Consider the following 17303-nt stretch of genomic DNA (forward strand, 5'->3'; position numbering starts at 1 on the left):
TCTTCTTTCCTGCGCGAGTCCATTTGACGTGGTTCCTTGTTTGCCAATTAAAGGAGAGGTGTATCTCACAGGCATACCTGTGAGGTACACCTCTTTTGCGGGTTCATGCGCGTTTTTGTGGCGAATGGTAAGCGTTATTCACATTTGTGCTAGTAAAGGTATCCCCCTCCCTTTCATTTGCATAGAAAATTTACCTTGGTGGGTTGCCCCCCCCCCCCCTCCGTAAAAAAAAAAAAAAATCCTGTTATGAGGCACGCTGTAGTGGGGTTCTTTAACGCCTGACGTTCTTTAACGTGCTGTTAAATCTAAGTACACGGGTGTTTTCGCCTATCGACCCCAACGAAATGCGGCCGCCCACTCGCTAAAACAGATCCGTTAGTCTTTGCTACTCGGTTGGTATTCGATTCGACACATTATTCAAAATTGTCGATGACTCCTTTCTGTTCAAATATAAGGGACAAGTTAACAGAGTATCGAAGGTGAGAGACAGATAAGTGAGAAATGTTCAGAACGATTCTGTTGCAGGTTTCACGGGCGAATGCACGGAACAGATGACTTCCATGCCTCGCTTTAGACGAATCAATTTATTATTTCAGCTACAATATTCCTCGCAGGCGCCTTGTGTCGAAAAACTATACGTATTGGCTGGACATGGGTGAGGCAACTCGTACTAAGGTCCTGAAATTGTCGGGAGACAGCGAAACGCGAAACTCCAATTCACTTGTCCCTAAAATGCATTAACTACAGCGGGTTAGTTTTATCAGAATTGTTCTATTTTGACATACGGTCATTGTTTCCTGATAAGCTTCTTCTACGTGGCTCTATCAGTCAGCCACCCCTTCTTTAGCTTCTTGGCGACACATTTTCCTCGATTCTGTCTTGCCACCTTCTCCGGGCCGACTTCGTTTCCTCTTGCCACCGAAGTGTCACTGCACAATTCTTATCAACTGAGCTCCAGTCTCTTGTGATTACGTGCTCGAACCACCTCAGTATTTCCTCTTGAACCTTTCCCGCAATGTACGCGACTACAATCTTCTTTTTTTTGATGTAGTTCTTTTGCACCCCATTTTGAACTTTGGTTGTAGTATGCTATATGCAGGCGGCTCCAAAGCACTTATTTTGACAGCAAAGGTGAACTTGTAGCAATAGCCGATAGGCACCCATGTTTCTTTCTTTGATGAAAGTGTTTACGCAAGCACTTCACAGCCCATTTTATTGCGATAACAACTATAAGGATACTCCAAGTATAAAGTCGGAGAATGAGAACCGTCACCGCACACCCAAGTGGAGGGGAGACGACGATCGCGGCTCAACCTCGCGCGCCCGAGGCACCCAAAACTGCGAGGCACCGGGGAAAGGGAGAGAGTGGGGGGGGGGTTCTACTCCACTTGCAACTTTGCATGTGACGGCTGTGTGCGTTCGCACGGCCGTGTTTTGAGAGCGATCTGCTCTGGGGGTAAAGCGCCTTAATCTTTCAACAGTAGCGCCATTCTTAGATCTTTCCGCCACCCCGCTCTCCCCAGCACTACCTCCTCGCCGCCTCCTGTCGCCCCAGCCTCCTCCGCTCCCCCATTGGCCGATCCGTGTGACGTAGAAGCACGCGTTGTGCATTTGTATACTTTTTTTCTTTCCAGCGCGCTCCGAACGCCATTGTCGACCCAGTGCGACGAAAGTACGCGCAAACCGATTGATCGAGTGCGTTATCTGACCAAATCAAGTGTTTTATGGACGAGAACTTCATTGTGACGCCATGCTGCTGCGCCTTCGGTTGCCACAACCGACAAGACGAGTGCAAAAGGCTTTTCTTGTTGACCATCTGGCGATCGCAACGCACAAAGTAGAAAATCGTGGTTGCATAGCGTCGGGCGGGCTGACTACAAGGTGGTTGCAAAAAAAAAAAAAAAGAAAAAAAAGAAAAAAAAAAAACGAACGGCTTTGTGAAGTACTACGATTCTTCATTACCTATTTTTTTTAACCTAGTTTACGCCTACCGCTTTAAAAATGTGCTTGCGTATGTGTCCATGCTGTTCGCGATTTTTTGCGCATTTAATCTGACTTTTTTTTTTAAGGTGCTCGCTTTGTTTCATAGGAGTTTTGTTTTGCCACGGAAGTGGCTCGCATCTGCAGCAGGCGTGTGACATAGAAGCGACTTTATTCAGGCAATTTCTTTTTTCGGCTCCACCAGAAGTTCGTACATTGTCGACGCTTTTGCAAGGCTCACTAAGGCTTACGAATGCAGTCGTTGAGCTGCAATGTACGCCCGCATGTATTAATTTAGTTTGTAGTTTTTAACGTTTTTAACGTCCCGAAGCGACTAAGGCTACGAGGGAGGTCGTAGTGGATGGCTCCGGATAATTTAATTTAGGTCACCTAGGAATGTTTAACCTGCACTTTGATCGTACAGTACACGGGCCTCTTGCATTTCGCCACTATCCCGGCTGCTGCTGGACGCGTCCTCGGAATAGGAGGGATGAGCGGCGATTGTAGATATACTCGTACATTTTGTGTACGGGATATCATAGCAGAGAAAGGCCGCAAAGGACTACAGGCTCACTGATAAGGATTCACATTTTTACTGCTTAACATTAGTCTTCCAATTAAGTAAATGCTTCCAATTAAGTAAATGTGTATCGCATGCGCGTGAATATGCACTGTACGTCGCCTTGCGTCTCTTGCGACAAATGATTTCGCGGTTATTGATATGAAGTGCGGACGGAGTTGCCGTCTTTGAGCACCTTTATGAAAACCATGTGAGGATTGTTGGGGCGAACAACCCTCTTGTTCTCTCTGGCTCTAATGGTTCCAAAATAGCGTTCGAGTTATAGGGACACTGCTTCCCTGCGACAACTTACAACGCAAAAGAATACAGACGCGCGCACTATTCAGATACAAAACTATAGCACGTCAACAGAAGCGTTACTGGTGCTAATGGGTACCTGCTAAATTATTTTCGGTACCTCTTTCCAGTTTTACCATCAGGCTCGTTCTTGCTATCAGATCCCAACTGTACCAAATAAAATAAATGAAAAACGATTTCACGTGCTGCGAAAATTGCCGGTACGTTGTTCACATTATCAATACCGTCCACATGTGAAAACGTTGCTCATGGCCGCCAGAACCCGAGCACCAGCTACACACATCTGTAAAAGGCGCAGAGCAGAAGCGGCCCAGTTGCTAGGCATTGCAGACACAAAAGATTTGGAATCTTGCACGCGACGGCCGAAGTATCCTGCAGGTACGTAAATGAACCTACGAAACCACGTTCACGCACTTTCACGCAGTAAAAACTTGAAACATTGTAATTCGTGCGTTTGAGCACACCGCGTGCATGCGTCGCGCTTCAGCAACACCAACTCTCAACGTGGGGACGATTTACACTTTAAATAATGGTTCTTTTCTCTATTCTACTGCGCAATTACAACAAGGCATTATTGAGGCCAGTTACTGACTGATGAAGCAAAATCTCGCCTCAATAATTCCTCCGCAGGGCTCAACGAAGTTTTCCGCAGATTTTCTCCGGTAGCGTGTTAGTCGTCGTCCGCTACGGCAGGGTAGGCATAGGCGGCGCCACTGTCGAAGCCGCGCCGAGCGGCGGAATGGAATAGAGGAGTGGGGAAGTGGTTGGCGCTACTTTGAGGGGTTTTAGACATTGAGGGGTTTTAGTTGGCCGAGTCTAGGTGCGTCGGCTGTTCGTAGCTTTGTGCGTGCTATGTGTACTCGGCGCTCACTTTGCTCGCTGCTGCTGCCGCGTTTCCTCACGCCAGCGTTTTGACAGGTGTCCGCAGTTATCGAGCGTGATGTGTTCATGTTTGCTGTGCGCGCTGACACCATGATTGTTAATTTAGTTAGCAGGCGGATGTTTACGAATTGATACGGCCGATAAAAGTACTATCCTTATTTCGTATGGCTGTCTGGTAATTTGCTATCGCAATCGATGCTTCGCCTTTCGGGCGAAACTGTCACTTTTATTATTTGTCATTTACGACACCCCATTACAATGTGTGGAAACTGATCGGTCATCAATGTTCCCTCTGAAAAGTGTTTCAGATTTATAATTCATCACACGATGACGCTTGCCGCCCACAGACAGAAATCCGTGTTTTCACTACCAAGAAAAAAAGAAAAAGAAAGCAGAGCAGCAATAAAATGCAAAACATAGATAAATGCAGTGCTGCACATGACCATTAATTTTGCTTTGCCTTCTCAATGTTCGCTTTAACAAAATGATATGTACAAATCCACACACACATACACACAAAAAGGATCTAAGAGTAGAAGTTTCAGAAGTAAAATCGCGCACAGCGTTCCAGTGCTTGCAACGCCAGTCTATATTCCTCAGCGAAGCACGTACTCGAAAACTGGCGCATCTCATGACGCTTCGCCGCACATGCGTCAAATCGCATAACATGCTCCAACCAAGGTACTCCGCCACTTAAACGGAACTGCTGTGGATCATGTCACTAAATGAGATTGGTTATAGGACACCTGGCTCGAAACCGAACAGTCATGAGTACGAACCCAAAACAGGACAAATATTTTTTTTTCGTTCTGAATATCCGTCCGTTTAACGAACCCATCAGTTTCTTCTACTTTTGCTTGTCACTACACACACATACACACACATTTTCAAGTTATGCCACTTGCGTCTATTGAATGTTATTTATTCATTGAAATCGCTTCCATCTCATGCAGCCTTGCCGGTTATACCACCGCTCAGAAAAAAACTTTTTTTTTTTTAAGTTGGCTCGCATTGTTTATATACAAGCTATCAGCATCAGGCCTCGCCGATGCCGAGGCTCCAGGTGGCAGGAGTATCTTTTATATAAAAACAGGCACAAAACAAAAAAGTACAATTTTCTTTATGGTTACAGGCTAGGAAAAAACCGCCCTGTGTTGTCTCCCTCCGTCCTGTGTCTGTAGCGGTTTTATTCACAATGTCTCACCAACTGACCTACAACTTTACACTGAAAAAAGGAACACGAATGTTGGTTGTTCCACCCCATCTTTCATACTACATAATCAATGTTAAAATGCGCGCGAGGGCTGTGAACACATACGACTTGCGTACTGCGCTATAGCCCCGTAAACTCTGCCGCGGATGTTCAAGAAACCTTGGCCTGGATTATGAAAAGGTTATATATGTTCATATTAACGCGCTTCGTCAGTGGTGAGTGGCGTTTTGCCTACGTTATCACTATGATCGGCCGGTATTGAGAAATGGATGACAAGGCAGTAATAGAACCAAGCAATCTCAGAATCAGAGGTGTTGCTTTCGGTTTTGGCAGCTGCCACTAAGCGGCTTAATTGTGTGCATTTCGCAAGCCACGCCATCGGCGCAGCGTGGTCTACCATTCGCATACCGCACACGAAAAAACAGTTCAGTTCATGTGAATTCCTTAACAAAGGCTGCAAAAGTCATGTAAGTACCCCTCCAGCATGTTAAATTGATTTTCTGCCGCGTGAATACCTACCAGCTACACACAGCAAAAGCAAAAAAATTCCCGTAATAGTGAAGAGGCTCAGCCTGAAGAACCATTGCTGGTTAAACAAAGGAACTCTTATAAACAGCATGATCGTTCACGTGTCGCTTGTACACCAACGTAGGGCTCCGAAAAGTCATATCACACACTGCAGTTACAGCGACCTGCTCGGTAATCTCATCGGTCAGACTACGGTAAAGGAATATGCAGTTCTGCAGCAACTTCTGTGCATGCTTCTCGAAAGAACACCGGTCGAGAACCGTCAAAAGGGCAAAGTCATTGCTCCTTCTAGCTATCTCCACTGGATATCTCTGGTCGCCCTGAAATATCGGACAGAGCGCTCCAGTGTTATCGCTACAGACACACCTTAGTAGCGTCCAAAACACTCGACAGGCCGAGGCACGTGGCCAAAAACATTTTGTCCGCTTCCCTACATTTTTTTTTTTTTTTTGTCAGATCACGAAGAGTGAGTGAACTGGAAGGTCGCTATGAGCCGCGGCTCGACATGGCTCTTGGAGATGAACTCGAAACTTGCGCAGTGGGGAGCTGCGACAGCGAGGAGCACGGAGCAGCAGCGCGCTGGCTGCACTCGAAAAAGTTTCACCCTTTGGGTGTAACTTTAGACTGCAGTCTAAGAAAAGTTTACACCCTTTGAGACGTGTATTTGCCGCACAACGATAATAGTCATCTGTCTTGCCCGCATTTCCTTTCTTGAAAACACTGCGCTCATTACTTTCCTGTCGGGAATGCTACGTCATGCTGATAACGCGCATGTCGTTCGTTACTGGGAAGTACCGGACTCGCCGCGTTAAAGAAAGGAAATGCGGACAAGACAGATGACGATTATTGTTGTGTGGCAAATATACACCCCAAAGGGCGCACCTGTTTTTAGAGTGTGCTCGCTGTTGGGTGACGAAAGCAGAACGTCGCCTTTTTACGCTCGCTACAGGCTCCCAGTTTCGGTTTCGCGCGCTCTTATAGCCGAAATTTGTCGCGCCAGATTTCCACGGGTAATCGCGTTTTTCCAGATGAAAAAGTTGATACACTCTAAAAACAGTTGCACCCTTTGGGGTGTATATTTGCCACACAACAATAATTGTCATCTATCTTGCCCGCATTTCCTTTCTTTAGCACACACTACTTCCAAGTCACGAACGGCATGCGCGTTATCAGCATGATAGAGTACTCTCGACAGGAAAGTAACGAGCACAGCGTTTTCAAGAAAGGAAATGCGGGCAAGACAGATGACGATTATCGTTGTGTGGCAAATATACACTCCAAAGTGTGTAAACTTTTCTTAGAGTGTATGGCTTGTACGGAGAGCTCACTTCACAATTACCACGAGCCAGCTTTAAAACTTAAACGTTCATTAATTGATGTTTGTTAATTAGCGAAGTACCACTTGTCACGCCGTGGTCGCCACCATCGAAAGCATGCTCCGAAGTAACTGACCTTTTATTTCAGAACGGCGCTATATTTAAACATCGTTTCGTTCCGTAGAAACACCCCGTAAACTGACGCAAGCAGCGATCGCTCCGAATGTACTATCACACTCCCCTTCTTCAAGACGATGAGAAAAATGAGAACAAGGTAAAAGCGGGAGCCAACGTTTCGACAAGTGGGCTTGTCTTTTTCAAGGCAAGTCCATTTGTCGAAACGTTGGCTTTCCCTTTTACCTTGTTCTCGTCTTGCTCATCGTCTCGAAAATCGATCTCCCGCTTTTCCCGTGTTTTCCCTCCCCTTCTTCAATGAACACAATACTCTACGTGAATCTCGTGACATGCTGTTCTCTTGCGTCATTACTATCAATTTTATGGCGCATCATGCATCAGATAAGTGAAAGCAGTTCATTTCAGTTACAAGCTGCTATGAACCGTGCGACAAGTTGCAAACGGATTTAAATGCAGGACCTTAACAGAGAGAGTGTAAGATTGAGGTTGAAGATTAATATGCAGAAGACAAAGATAATGATGAATAGCCGGGTAAGGGAACAAGAGTTCAGGATCGCCAGTCAGCCTCTATAGTCGTGAAGGAGTACGTTTTCCTAGGTCAATTACTCACAGGGAACCCCGATCATGAGAAGGAAATTCACAAAAGAATTGTTAGAGATTGTCAGCTCCTTACTGGAAGCTTACCATTATCACTGAAAAGGAAGGTGTACAATCAGTGAATTTTACCGGTGCTGACATATGGGGCAGAAATTCGGAGGCTGACAAAGAAGCTTAATAACAAGTTAGGGACCGCGCAAAGAGCGATGGAACGAAGAATGCTAGGCATAACGTTATGAGACAGAAGAGAGCGGTTTGGATCAGAGAGCAAACGGGTATAGCCGATATTCTAATTGACATTAAGAGAAAAAAGTGGAGCTGGGCAGGTCATGTAATGCGTAGGTTAGATAACCGGTGGACCATTAGGGTTAAAGAATGGGTGCCAAGAGAAGGGATGCACAGTCGAGGACGGCAGAAGTCTGGGTGAGGCGATGAAATTCGGGAATTCGCGGGCGGTAGTTGGAATCTATTGGCACAGGACAGGGGCAATTGGAGATCACAGGCAGAGGCCTTCGTCCTGCAGTGGACATAAAATAGGCTGATCATGATGATCAAATAATGTGAATAAGGCTCCATTTTCACGAAACGGACCCAATGCAAACTTTATACTTCGCTTTGTTCAGAAATGAGAAAATATTCGATATTCGGACATCGTTTTTCTATAATATTTGTATTCGATGCGAAAATTACGCTATTTGAACATCGGTAAAAAGAAAGGTAGAAAAAGGGTTTATATATACATATATAAACCCTTCTTCTTCAACCTTTTTTTTTTTCTTTTCTTTTTTTCGCGGAAGGTCATGATCCGCTGATGTTTGCTCCCGGGTGAAAATTTCTAAGGGCGACCATTCATATATAACACATGACGCAACAAATAAACTCAATATGGCTCCTCCTCTTGACTGCTCGCACTGAATAATTTACATTCAGATTTTGTTGTTGTTGTTTTCTGCCTCCACCTACGGCTTCGTCGTAGTCACCTTCCCGAAATTCCAGTGGGCAGACCCACATCGCATGAATGACTTACACAGACCGCGATGCATTGCTTTATTGCGCTCAGCGGTATAGACATATGCCTCATCTGGTCTCTTAATTATTACGACCGAAACCTTAACGGCATGTACAACAGACGATATTTGCCGCAAGGTATTTAATACTCTAGCTTCTTCGCGAAATTTGAAAAGCTTACAGGTAACATCTGCGGGCAACCAGACGTTGATTCACGCTACAATCGTTCCGGGACATTACGTCAGTGTTCGGCATGTGAGAAACTAACGGGCCGCGAATGTACAAGCAGAAACTGTCAATCGACAACTCACGCTTATCAAGTTCAGCTTTCTTTATGAGAATACGACCCATTGAGCTTTTGACGCAAGCTTACCTCGCGCTGCTAAACGCGGAAGAGCTCGCGCCGAGTCTACGTAACGCCATAAGATAAGACACCCCAGCAAACGTGTCTGCAAAAGCTGGCTTAGCTCACACGTGCACGCTCAGCGCCCCCTATTTGCTGAAGGGAAAGTCTGTACGCTTTGCATACACGTAGAACAGTAGCTGTAGGTAGATGTTTTATACCAAGTGTGCCAGTGAAGATGAAGTGATTATCAAACAGGGCAGAACAGTGAGAAGGATATTTTTTTTCCCCGACAACACTTCGTTCGCAGCGATCTTTGATCGTCGCAACTAATGGTTAACTTCGCTACCTTTATTTAACAACTTTAAGGGAAATGTACTCGCAGAGCTGAAGCCAGCCAGGACGCAAAGCATACGAATCTGCTAGAAATTAAGTGGCTAGTACGAGTTTGGTGACGTACTGTACGTCCTCCAAATATGCGAAAAAACACTGCTGTCCCAGTTATTTTCAACAGATGTTTTTTTTTTTCATCGTAGTAAGCAATTACAACATATCGTTTCATGCTAGCGAGTGAAGTTTAGTAACTTAATCCACTCACTCACGATTATCACATAGATCCCCCCCTCCCCCCAAGACGACTCCCGCCACGAATTAAAAAAAGAAGAAAGAAAGCTTTCCTTCATCCTTGCTGTCTTGTTTCATAACCACTTCAGCTTTTTACTGTAACACCTAATGGTCGTTACATACACAAGTCGTCATTACGAAAGCGTGCAAACCAGCCGCCAAAAGAAACTCAACAGTTGCGTCAAATGAACGAGCAACTTCACACAAGTTAAAAGCCATATGGAACGTTAACAACGCGCGAAAATCGCGCGACGCAGTGGAATTCATAATCGCAGGTGAAAAGCTTGGCAGATATCAGAGGCACACATTCACGCGGCAGCGCAACTTACAAGCAACAGCAAGAACTCCAACACCCGCGCGACACCGCTTGGCTAGATGCCAAAAGCAGTGCGTTGCACACAGGGATTAAATGGCACTGTCTAGGGAAGGCGACCACGTGTTAAGACCGCTTCAACAACACGCGCATCGAGAGCCGCAGTAACGCGGCGACGGCCGCAACAAAGCTCTTATCGAGAGCAATGAATACGTGCCGCGCGCACGTGAGGCAACCATTTTCCAGAATAAGATAGAAAAAGGCTAAACATGAGGTCGCGCATTCGACGAGAACTGCGCACGCAGGCGCACCCTCTGTGTCTTTCTTTCGAGCACACTCACCGCAGATCACAACTTTCTTGTGACGAAGGTGCCGGATCACGTCACCCTTGGCGGGAGCCGAGTACGAGACGAAGCGCTTGACGGCGACGGCGTGAATAGTCAGAGCGCGGTTTGAACACAACGTCCACAGACACGACGCTGGCATCGTGACCTCTTCCTGCGAACGGCAAAACGGTCTCTGCTCACCCACGAAAGCCTCACCGCAGCGCAGCCGCGCTTTTCGGCAAGTCACGTAATTCCTGCGTGAGGAAAGCACGCCTCGCAAACTCGCAAGCTGCGTTTACTGGCTGTCGCCATTACCGGCTGCTGTCGATGGCGCGCGGCGTCACGGGCGGCTCGGGCGGCGGTTGCCGCTGCGCGGAGCACCACCGCTCGTCGGCGACGCTCGATCCAGCGGCGGCCGCCCTCAGTCTCGTCCACGCGCTGCCACCAGCGCTCAGCGCACGCTTGACGATAAAAGGAAAGATAGCGCGACGTATTTTTCTTTGGCTGCAAGTGTTTGGCGATGCAATGACGCAACTCACCGCGCGCAAGAAAAACGTGTTCCCCACCGAACGCACGAACGTCACGGCCTTGAGCACACGGAAGCGCCAAGGCGCAACATCTGCCATCGGGTACAAACCATGGGGTCGAGAGTTCCGGGATGGCGTCGCGCGCGCAGTTCGAATTTAATCCAGAGAGAAATGACCGCGCATGCCACAAAGTCTGCGCTTGCCAGCTGGAACTTTTATTGTTTTTGCCTTGGATACCAAATTCGGTAATGGTCTCTACTCTGTAACGGCTTCGTTTCCGGTGTTTTATTTGTTTTCAACTTCTCAATGAATGACGAGTCGGTTCCACTCCCTTTTCTATATCAGCTGGTTTGTTTTCATGCCGAGCACTCAGGATCGTAACAATTAATTATCGCTGCAAATTAAAATATGGGGTTTTACCTACCAAAACCACGATCTGATCATGAGGCACGCCGTAGTGGGAGAGTACGGAAATTTGGACCACTTGGGGTTCTTTAACGCGCACCAAAATCAAAGAATGCGGGTATTTTCCCATTTCGCGCACATTGAAATGCGGCCGCTATGGCCAGGATTCGATCACGCGACCTCGTGCTTAGCAGCCCAACATTATAGCCACTAACCAACCACGGCGGCTAGTAGTCGCTACAGAGAAGTACGCTTACGTTCCATGTTCCTTGCGACTACTATCTTCAAACAGTATTGAAAGCGCTGGAGTGCCGGTGTTTTGACATACCACCGCCGTCAGGTTCTGGAATCGATTGAATATACATTGTGGTTCAGCTAACTTGTGCGAAGACAGAAAAAAAAAAGTAAAAAGAAAAATATCGGAGCACGCTACATGAAATGCAGCGACGTAGTGCTTCCTTAATCAACTCAGACTATTTCTACGATGAGATTGAATGACTAATTAAGGAACATGAACTCACCTCTAAGACATAATTTAAGCGCAAACTATTAATAGGCTAAGCTGCAGACCGTATAGAGAAACATCAAAGCAATTCGTTTTCACGAGGACAGTTGCTCTGATATAAATATTTCGAGATCGAAGGAAAAAAGCGAAATATCTGAAAAAAAAAGTGCCGTATAACAAGGCACTTGCGCGCAGTAACATTACTACCCTCAAAAATTGTCCGAACGAATCACAGTTGGCGTGTGCAAGCGTATGAATGGGCCATAAGCGATGGTTATATATTGAAGACGATACGTTCTTGGCCATTCATTATATTGTTGGGATAGCAATTATATGGACGCTCCAGGCGCATTTCTCCCATCGTCGTTGCCGTCGGCGTCACCGTGATGTTCGGTATTAGTCGAAGGGCGATAACATCGTCGCCACGCGCCATATGCAGTATGTGCCAGTGGAAATGTGGGAGGGTTAGCCGACGACGGCGGCTCAATTCTGCGGTGGCTTCTGCGTATGGTGCGGCCTCGCGGGCCCTATCTTCAAAGCGATCTGCTATGAGGACAGTGCGCCGAGTGCGGATAGCTTCGTGTGCCCTGTATTTTCGTTGGTTAGTTCTTGTTGAAGCGAGAGGCAGGACGAAGGTCAACTCGCTCGCTGCTGCTGTCGCGCCTCGTCACTCCAACGTTTTGACTGCGAGTTTCCGTGGTCATCGAGTGAGATGTGTTCATGTTTGCTTGTGAGCGCGTGACACACTGATTGTTCATTTAGTTGGCGAATGTTTACGAGTTTATACGCCCGATATAACTACTATCCTTACTTCGTATAGCTGGCTACTAATTTGCTATCGCAATCTCGATGCTTCGCCTTTCAGGCGAAACTGCGACTTTCGTGCGACGCATTCTTTGCGAACTTCCGGGGCTTTGCATCTATCTATCTATCTATCTATCTATCTATCTATCTATCTATCTATCTATCTATCTATCTATCTATCTATCTATCTATCTATCTATCTATCTATCTATCTATCTATCTATCTATCTATCTATCTATCTATCTATCTACGTCGAGATGCCGTCGTGGTCATTTCTTCAACTAGGTATATATATTAGAATAGGCATGGGAGGCATGGCATGCATGCATACATAACATGAATGACATGTCGTGACATCAATGACATGACATATTAGTCATTGCATGTATGTCATGATACGAATGGTATGAATGACCTGATGCAGTCGAGGTTGTTCTTTAACTCGATATATATCAGGATATGAATGACATGCATGCATGACCTGACATGAATGACATCACACGCTTGTCATGGCATGTATGTCATCACATAAATGGCATGAATCACAGATGCCGTCATGGTAGTTTCTTTAACTCGATATATGACGTGGCATGCGTACATGAACGGGCATGCATGCCATGACGTAAATGACAAGAGATGAATGAGCATGTCATGCCATGACTTTCTTGTCATGCACGCATGTCCTGTCACAAATATCCTGATACATATTCAGTTAAAGAAACGACCACGACGTCATCGCCAGATGTCGCTTATTCATGACCATCAAGTCGTGACATACATGCCATGCCATTTCATTAATGCCATGGATATCCGGATGCATAACTTGTTAAAAATTAACCTGATATGAATGACAATCGTGCCATGACAAGGATGACATGACTTGCATGTCATGACATGAATGTCACAAATGAGGTGACATGACATGAATGAATAAAGTGACATGCATTTCTTACACTGCATATATTCCGGATATGCGTGTCATGACACACATGCGTTACATGAATGACATGTCATGTCGAGCACGTCGTAACATGATTGGCATCATTGCCAGAAATGCATATTATAGCATGTCTGTATGTCAAGCCATGACATGATTCCTATGAATGTCATGCCATGCATGACAAAAAATGACAAATTAATGACACGCATGCATGCATGCACGGCATGCCACTGGTACCGTCACACAACTTACGCCGAACCAGAGGGGAAAGTTGTCTACCAACTTAGGCCGAAACCCGCCGCGGTTGCTCAATGGCTATGGTGTTGGGCTGCTGAGGACGAGGTCGCGGGATCGAATCCCGGCCACGGCGGCCGCATTTCGACGGGGGCGAAATGCGCAAACACCCGTGTACTTAGATTTACGTGCACGTTAAAGAACCCCAGAGGGTCGCAATTTCCGTTGCCCCGCACTACGGCGTGCCTCATAATCAGAAAGTGGTTTTGGCACGTAAAGTCCCATAATTTAATTTTTTCACTTAGGCCGATGGCTACGTGCTCGTCTTCATGATGCCGTGATGGTTTTTGCATTGTCACTCGAGCTTCGTATTCCAGCTCTCGCCTCTGATTCTCGCGTGCTACCTGCGATCCAGCCAGGTGGCAAGCCGTAAGATGATACCGGCACCTTTTTCCTGGTGCACGTGGTTTCCGAGTACCACAGCGCTGCACCTAATTCCACTATGGCAGCGTCATCACGGCTCGGCTCGGCCAGTACGAGTAGTACACCACGCCACTCGGCCGAAAGGCTATAAAAGAATGCGGGCTTCAGGTTGTGCTAGTTTCGATGTCCAGTGACCCGTTTGTATACTGCAAGCGATACCACGTGATGCCATAAGCGAGCATTTAGTTTCTGCGTTTCTCACACATCTCGAACCTCCATGCCTCAAGTTCACATGAATTTGATCCTTCGTAGAAATCATGCAAGCGTCGTTACTGTCGTCGCCTTGCTGTTGGCATCACACACACACATTCACGCGTTAATTCTAGGTCATTGTAGTTGCGTCACACACACACAAATGCGGGATTTACACAGACACATTGGTCAACCTGGTAACGCTTTCCGGAACCCTCAACAATACTGCATAGCCGGATGCCTGCAAAATGCTTCGAATAACGCCGATTTCCACCGTGCGTGGAATCTGCGCATTTTTTTTTTTATTGTATGATGCTTATTTTGTCTTAATAACTGGCTTAATAGAGTGATGCGGATACGAGTGGCGCAAAAACGCCACCTAAATTTCCATTGGCTGCGACACCACGTCACGAGCGCGCCTCGACGGAGCAGAGCGGGAGAAAGGGAGCACCTACCCCGTTACCGCGCCAGGTGATGCGAAAACGCCCGCGTACTCAGATTTAGGTGTACGTTAAGAAACAACAGGTGGTCCATATTATTACGGAGTCCCCCACTACAGCGTGCCTCATGAACATATCGCGGTTTTGACACGTAAAACGCCGTAATTCAATCTTAAATGTTTACCCCCCTCAGCAGTTGTAGCGGGTGGTTCTGCAACAGCTTCGCTGAACATCCACTTCCGCAGGGCCGGGATTGTGAGGGAAATTTTTTTTTTTTCGGAAGACGAGGACGAAAATAGATATTTTTTTTGTTCGGTCTTGTTTGTACCGTGCTTTACAATGCACTCACTCGATTTGCGGTAATTGTGTCCTCCCAAATAGCCATCAGATTCTTTTTTATGCGGTGCCCTTTGAATATTACTGCTTTACAGGGCGAAAAGGCAATGCCGAAGCACAAAGCTTATATGTATCATGCCGGTTTACCGACCGCAGTGATCGCTGCGGTCGGTAAACCGGCATGATACGAACACGAGCCGATTATAACCCCTTCTCGAACCAAAAGCAACCCTTTCAAGTATTCTTTTTCTTCCGCCAACTGTCAATAATTGGAATGGTCTAATGAACATTCAAATCCTACAACCGGCAACAACAGTATATGTGTCGCATTTAGCGTAATGAATGATCTTTTCCTTTTTGTACGTAACACTGAAGTGTGTTTCGTTTGTGCTGTTTATTTTTCTTTAACTTGCTGTAATTTGCACTTACTTCGTAATGTGTAAAATTCTCAATGGTAATTGCGGTATTAAAAAAAAACACTATTTGGCATACGTAGAATAGAAGTATGCATGCGCCTACAGTGGTCTAATGGGCATAGAGTACCAGGCTGTCGTGCTGGGGGACTCTGGTTCGAATTGCGCCATCGGATACGTTAAGCTTAAATTAAGAGGCTCGAAACGAGGCGCGACAGGAACCAACCTATACCGCAGAATGCTTGGCATGAGGGAAAGAATGCTTTGCACTAAAATATGAAATAGGAGGCGTCCCTGCTATAGCGAAAATTTACGTCCTGGCGCACGTCGTAAACACTCAAAAAATTACCAATCGCTTAATTTGTTTTATTAACTACTTTCATTCAAATTTCTTATCTTAGAGAGATTATGTAGCCATTCAATAGCACCTTAGTACAGCGGACCTTCCGTCTTTAGTGGTGGACAGTGTGGTTCGGAGAATCGAATTCTCGAGCTATTCAAAGTGTTATACTGACGGAGCTTCGTGCACACTGCCAATTTTTCAGCCACATTCAAATGAAATTAGGGTGAACCTCGAAGCTACTTTACAAGGCTCGACTGTCGGCAAGCAGAAACGGCGTCTGCCTTCGAACTATGCAGGTTATGCTTTATACTACACCGAATGTTTGCCAACGATAAGCAGGTGAACAAACAAATACAATAGACAAGACCTTGAAAATGTAAAACCGAAGGTGGCATGGGCTTCAACCAGACGAATACAAACGACAGTTTTATGTATTGAACAGAAGAAAGACCTCAGTGTTCCCTGATTGCTTTTGCAATCGAACGCGCTTAGGGGGCGGACGGGAGGGGGGGGGATGCATTCAGCAGCGTCAACTGCGTTCGCAATAGTGATTTTTTCTTTTGAAAGACGTCAGTCACAAAGGGAACGGAGCGAGAAGTCGCGCTATACTCTGCTGGGCTCTTTGTCGTGAAAATGACACGTGACACCAGCGTTCCGCCTCCGAATTGTTTGCCCACCCAACATTTAAATAATATATCGAATGCGAGCGAGTGCTTCCATGAAAAGCGCCCAAGATTAAATTGCCGGATCGCGTTGCCTGTCGGCACCGCCCGATTCCGGCCCCTGGCAGCACTTTCTTTCACGATATCAATGCCAGTTGAAGCACATAAATGCATACATGTATATACACTATACACGTGTGCGCTGAAAACCGGGTGTCGAATTCACAAAGGCTTTCGTTGGTATGAACTATTGCCATTAGTCGGCCGCCGACGCAAGAAATGTGTTCTCTATCCCGATTGGCTAGCGCCCTCTTCTTACAAACATCTCTTGTGCACAAACTTCTCTGCGGATTGTGCTCTCTCTCTCTCTCTCTCTCTCTCTCTCTCTCTCTCTCTCTCTCTCTCCTATTTAACGTGGGCTCGCCTGTTCGCGCTGCGCACCCCTGAAGCCGCCGCGATGGCACGGAGAGTATACGGGCGTGAAGTCCTACAGTCCTTATTTGTCGCCGGTGCCGATGTACATGAAAAAAAAAAAAAAACAGGCATGTCAAAGGCAAAGAGGCTAAGGCTGCTGCGTGCGTGCAAGAGCAGCAGCAGGCACGTGTTACGGCATGCATCGATCGGCCCAGAGCGCCCATGTACGGCAACCGGGAGAAACGGCGCCTTCACGCGTACGCAGAAACAAAAGAACGCGCTGTGCCCAACGGCGGCCGTGCCAAGAAGCGGAACTTGAATTCGATCTCGTCGGCGAGCAGCTAAAGCGCGCGGTCCCTGCTGACTCAAGTGAACCGCGGGCGCTTCGGAGCTGGGGACCGGAGGACGCCGTCAGGATCGATCAGAGTGTGCGCCGCCGCCCCGAGCGAAAGCCTCCTCCCG

At 46.7% G+C, this 17303-nt stretch overlaps 1 protein-coding gene across 4 annotated transcripts in view; it reads right to left on the reverse strand.

Moving 5' to 3' along the window:
* The window catches only part of LOC142560777 (carbonic anhydrase 1-like), a 123803-nt gene that overhangs the window by 47031 nt on the left and 59469 nt on the right, over nucleotides 1–17303 (reverse strand). Inside the window, exons 1-3 of one of the 4 annotated variants that reach the window (XM_075673111.1) lie at nucleotides 10682–10764; nucleotides 10458–10603; nucleotides 10158–10314 (exon numbers count right to left, since the gene is read on the reverse strand). The exons of 1 other annotated variant lie outside the window; for it this stretch is intronic. In XM_075673111.1, the coding sequence (XP_075529226.1) occupies nucleotides 10158–10302 (145 nt within the window). In that variant the 5' untranslated portion in view covers nucleotides 10303–10314; nucleotides 10458–10603; nucleotides 10682–10764. Of the gene's footprint in view, nucleotides 1–10157; nucleotides 10315–10457; nucleotides 10765–17303 lie in introns of those variants that run through there. 2 more of the 4 variants (XM_075673125.1, XM_075673117.1) reach the window with 2 other exon arrangements.

Source organism: Dermacentor variabilis, chromosome 1 (genome assembly GCF_050947875.1).
Source record: "Dermacentor variabilis isolate Ectoservices chromosome 1, ASM5094787v1, whole genome shotgun sequence".
In the NCBI taxonomy this organism is placed as follows: domain Eukaryota; kingdom Metazoa; phylum Arthropoda; class Arachnida; order Ixodida; family Ixodidae; genus Dermacentor; species Dermacentor variabilis.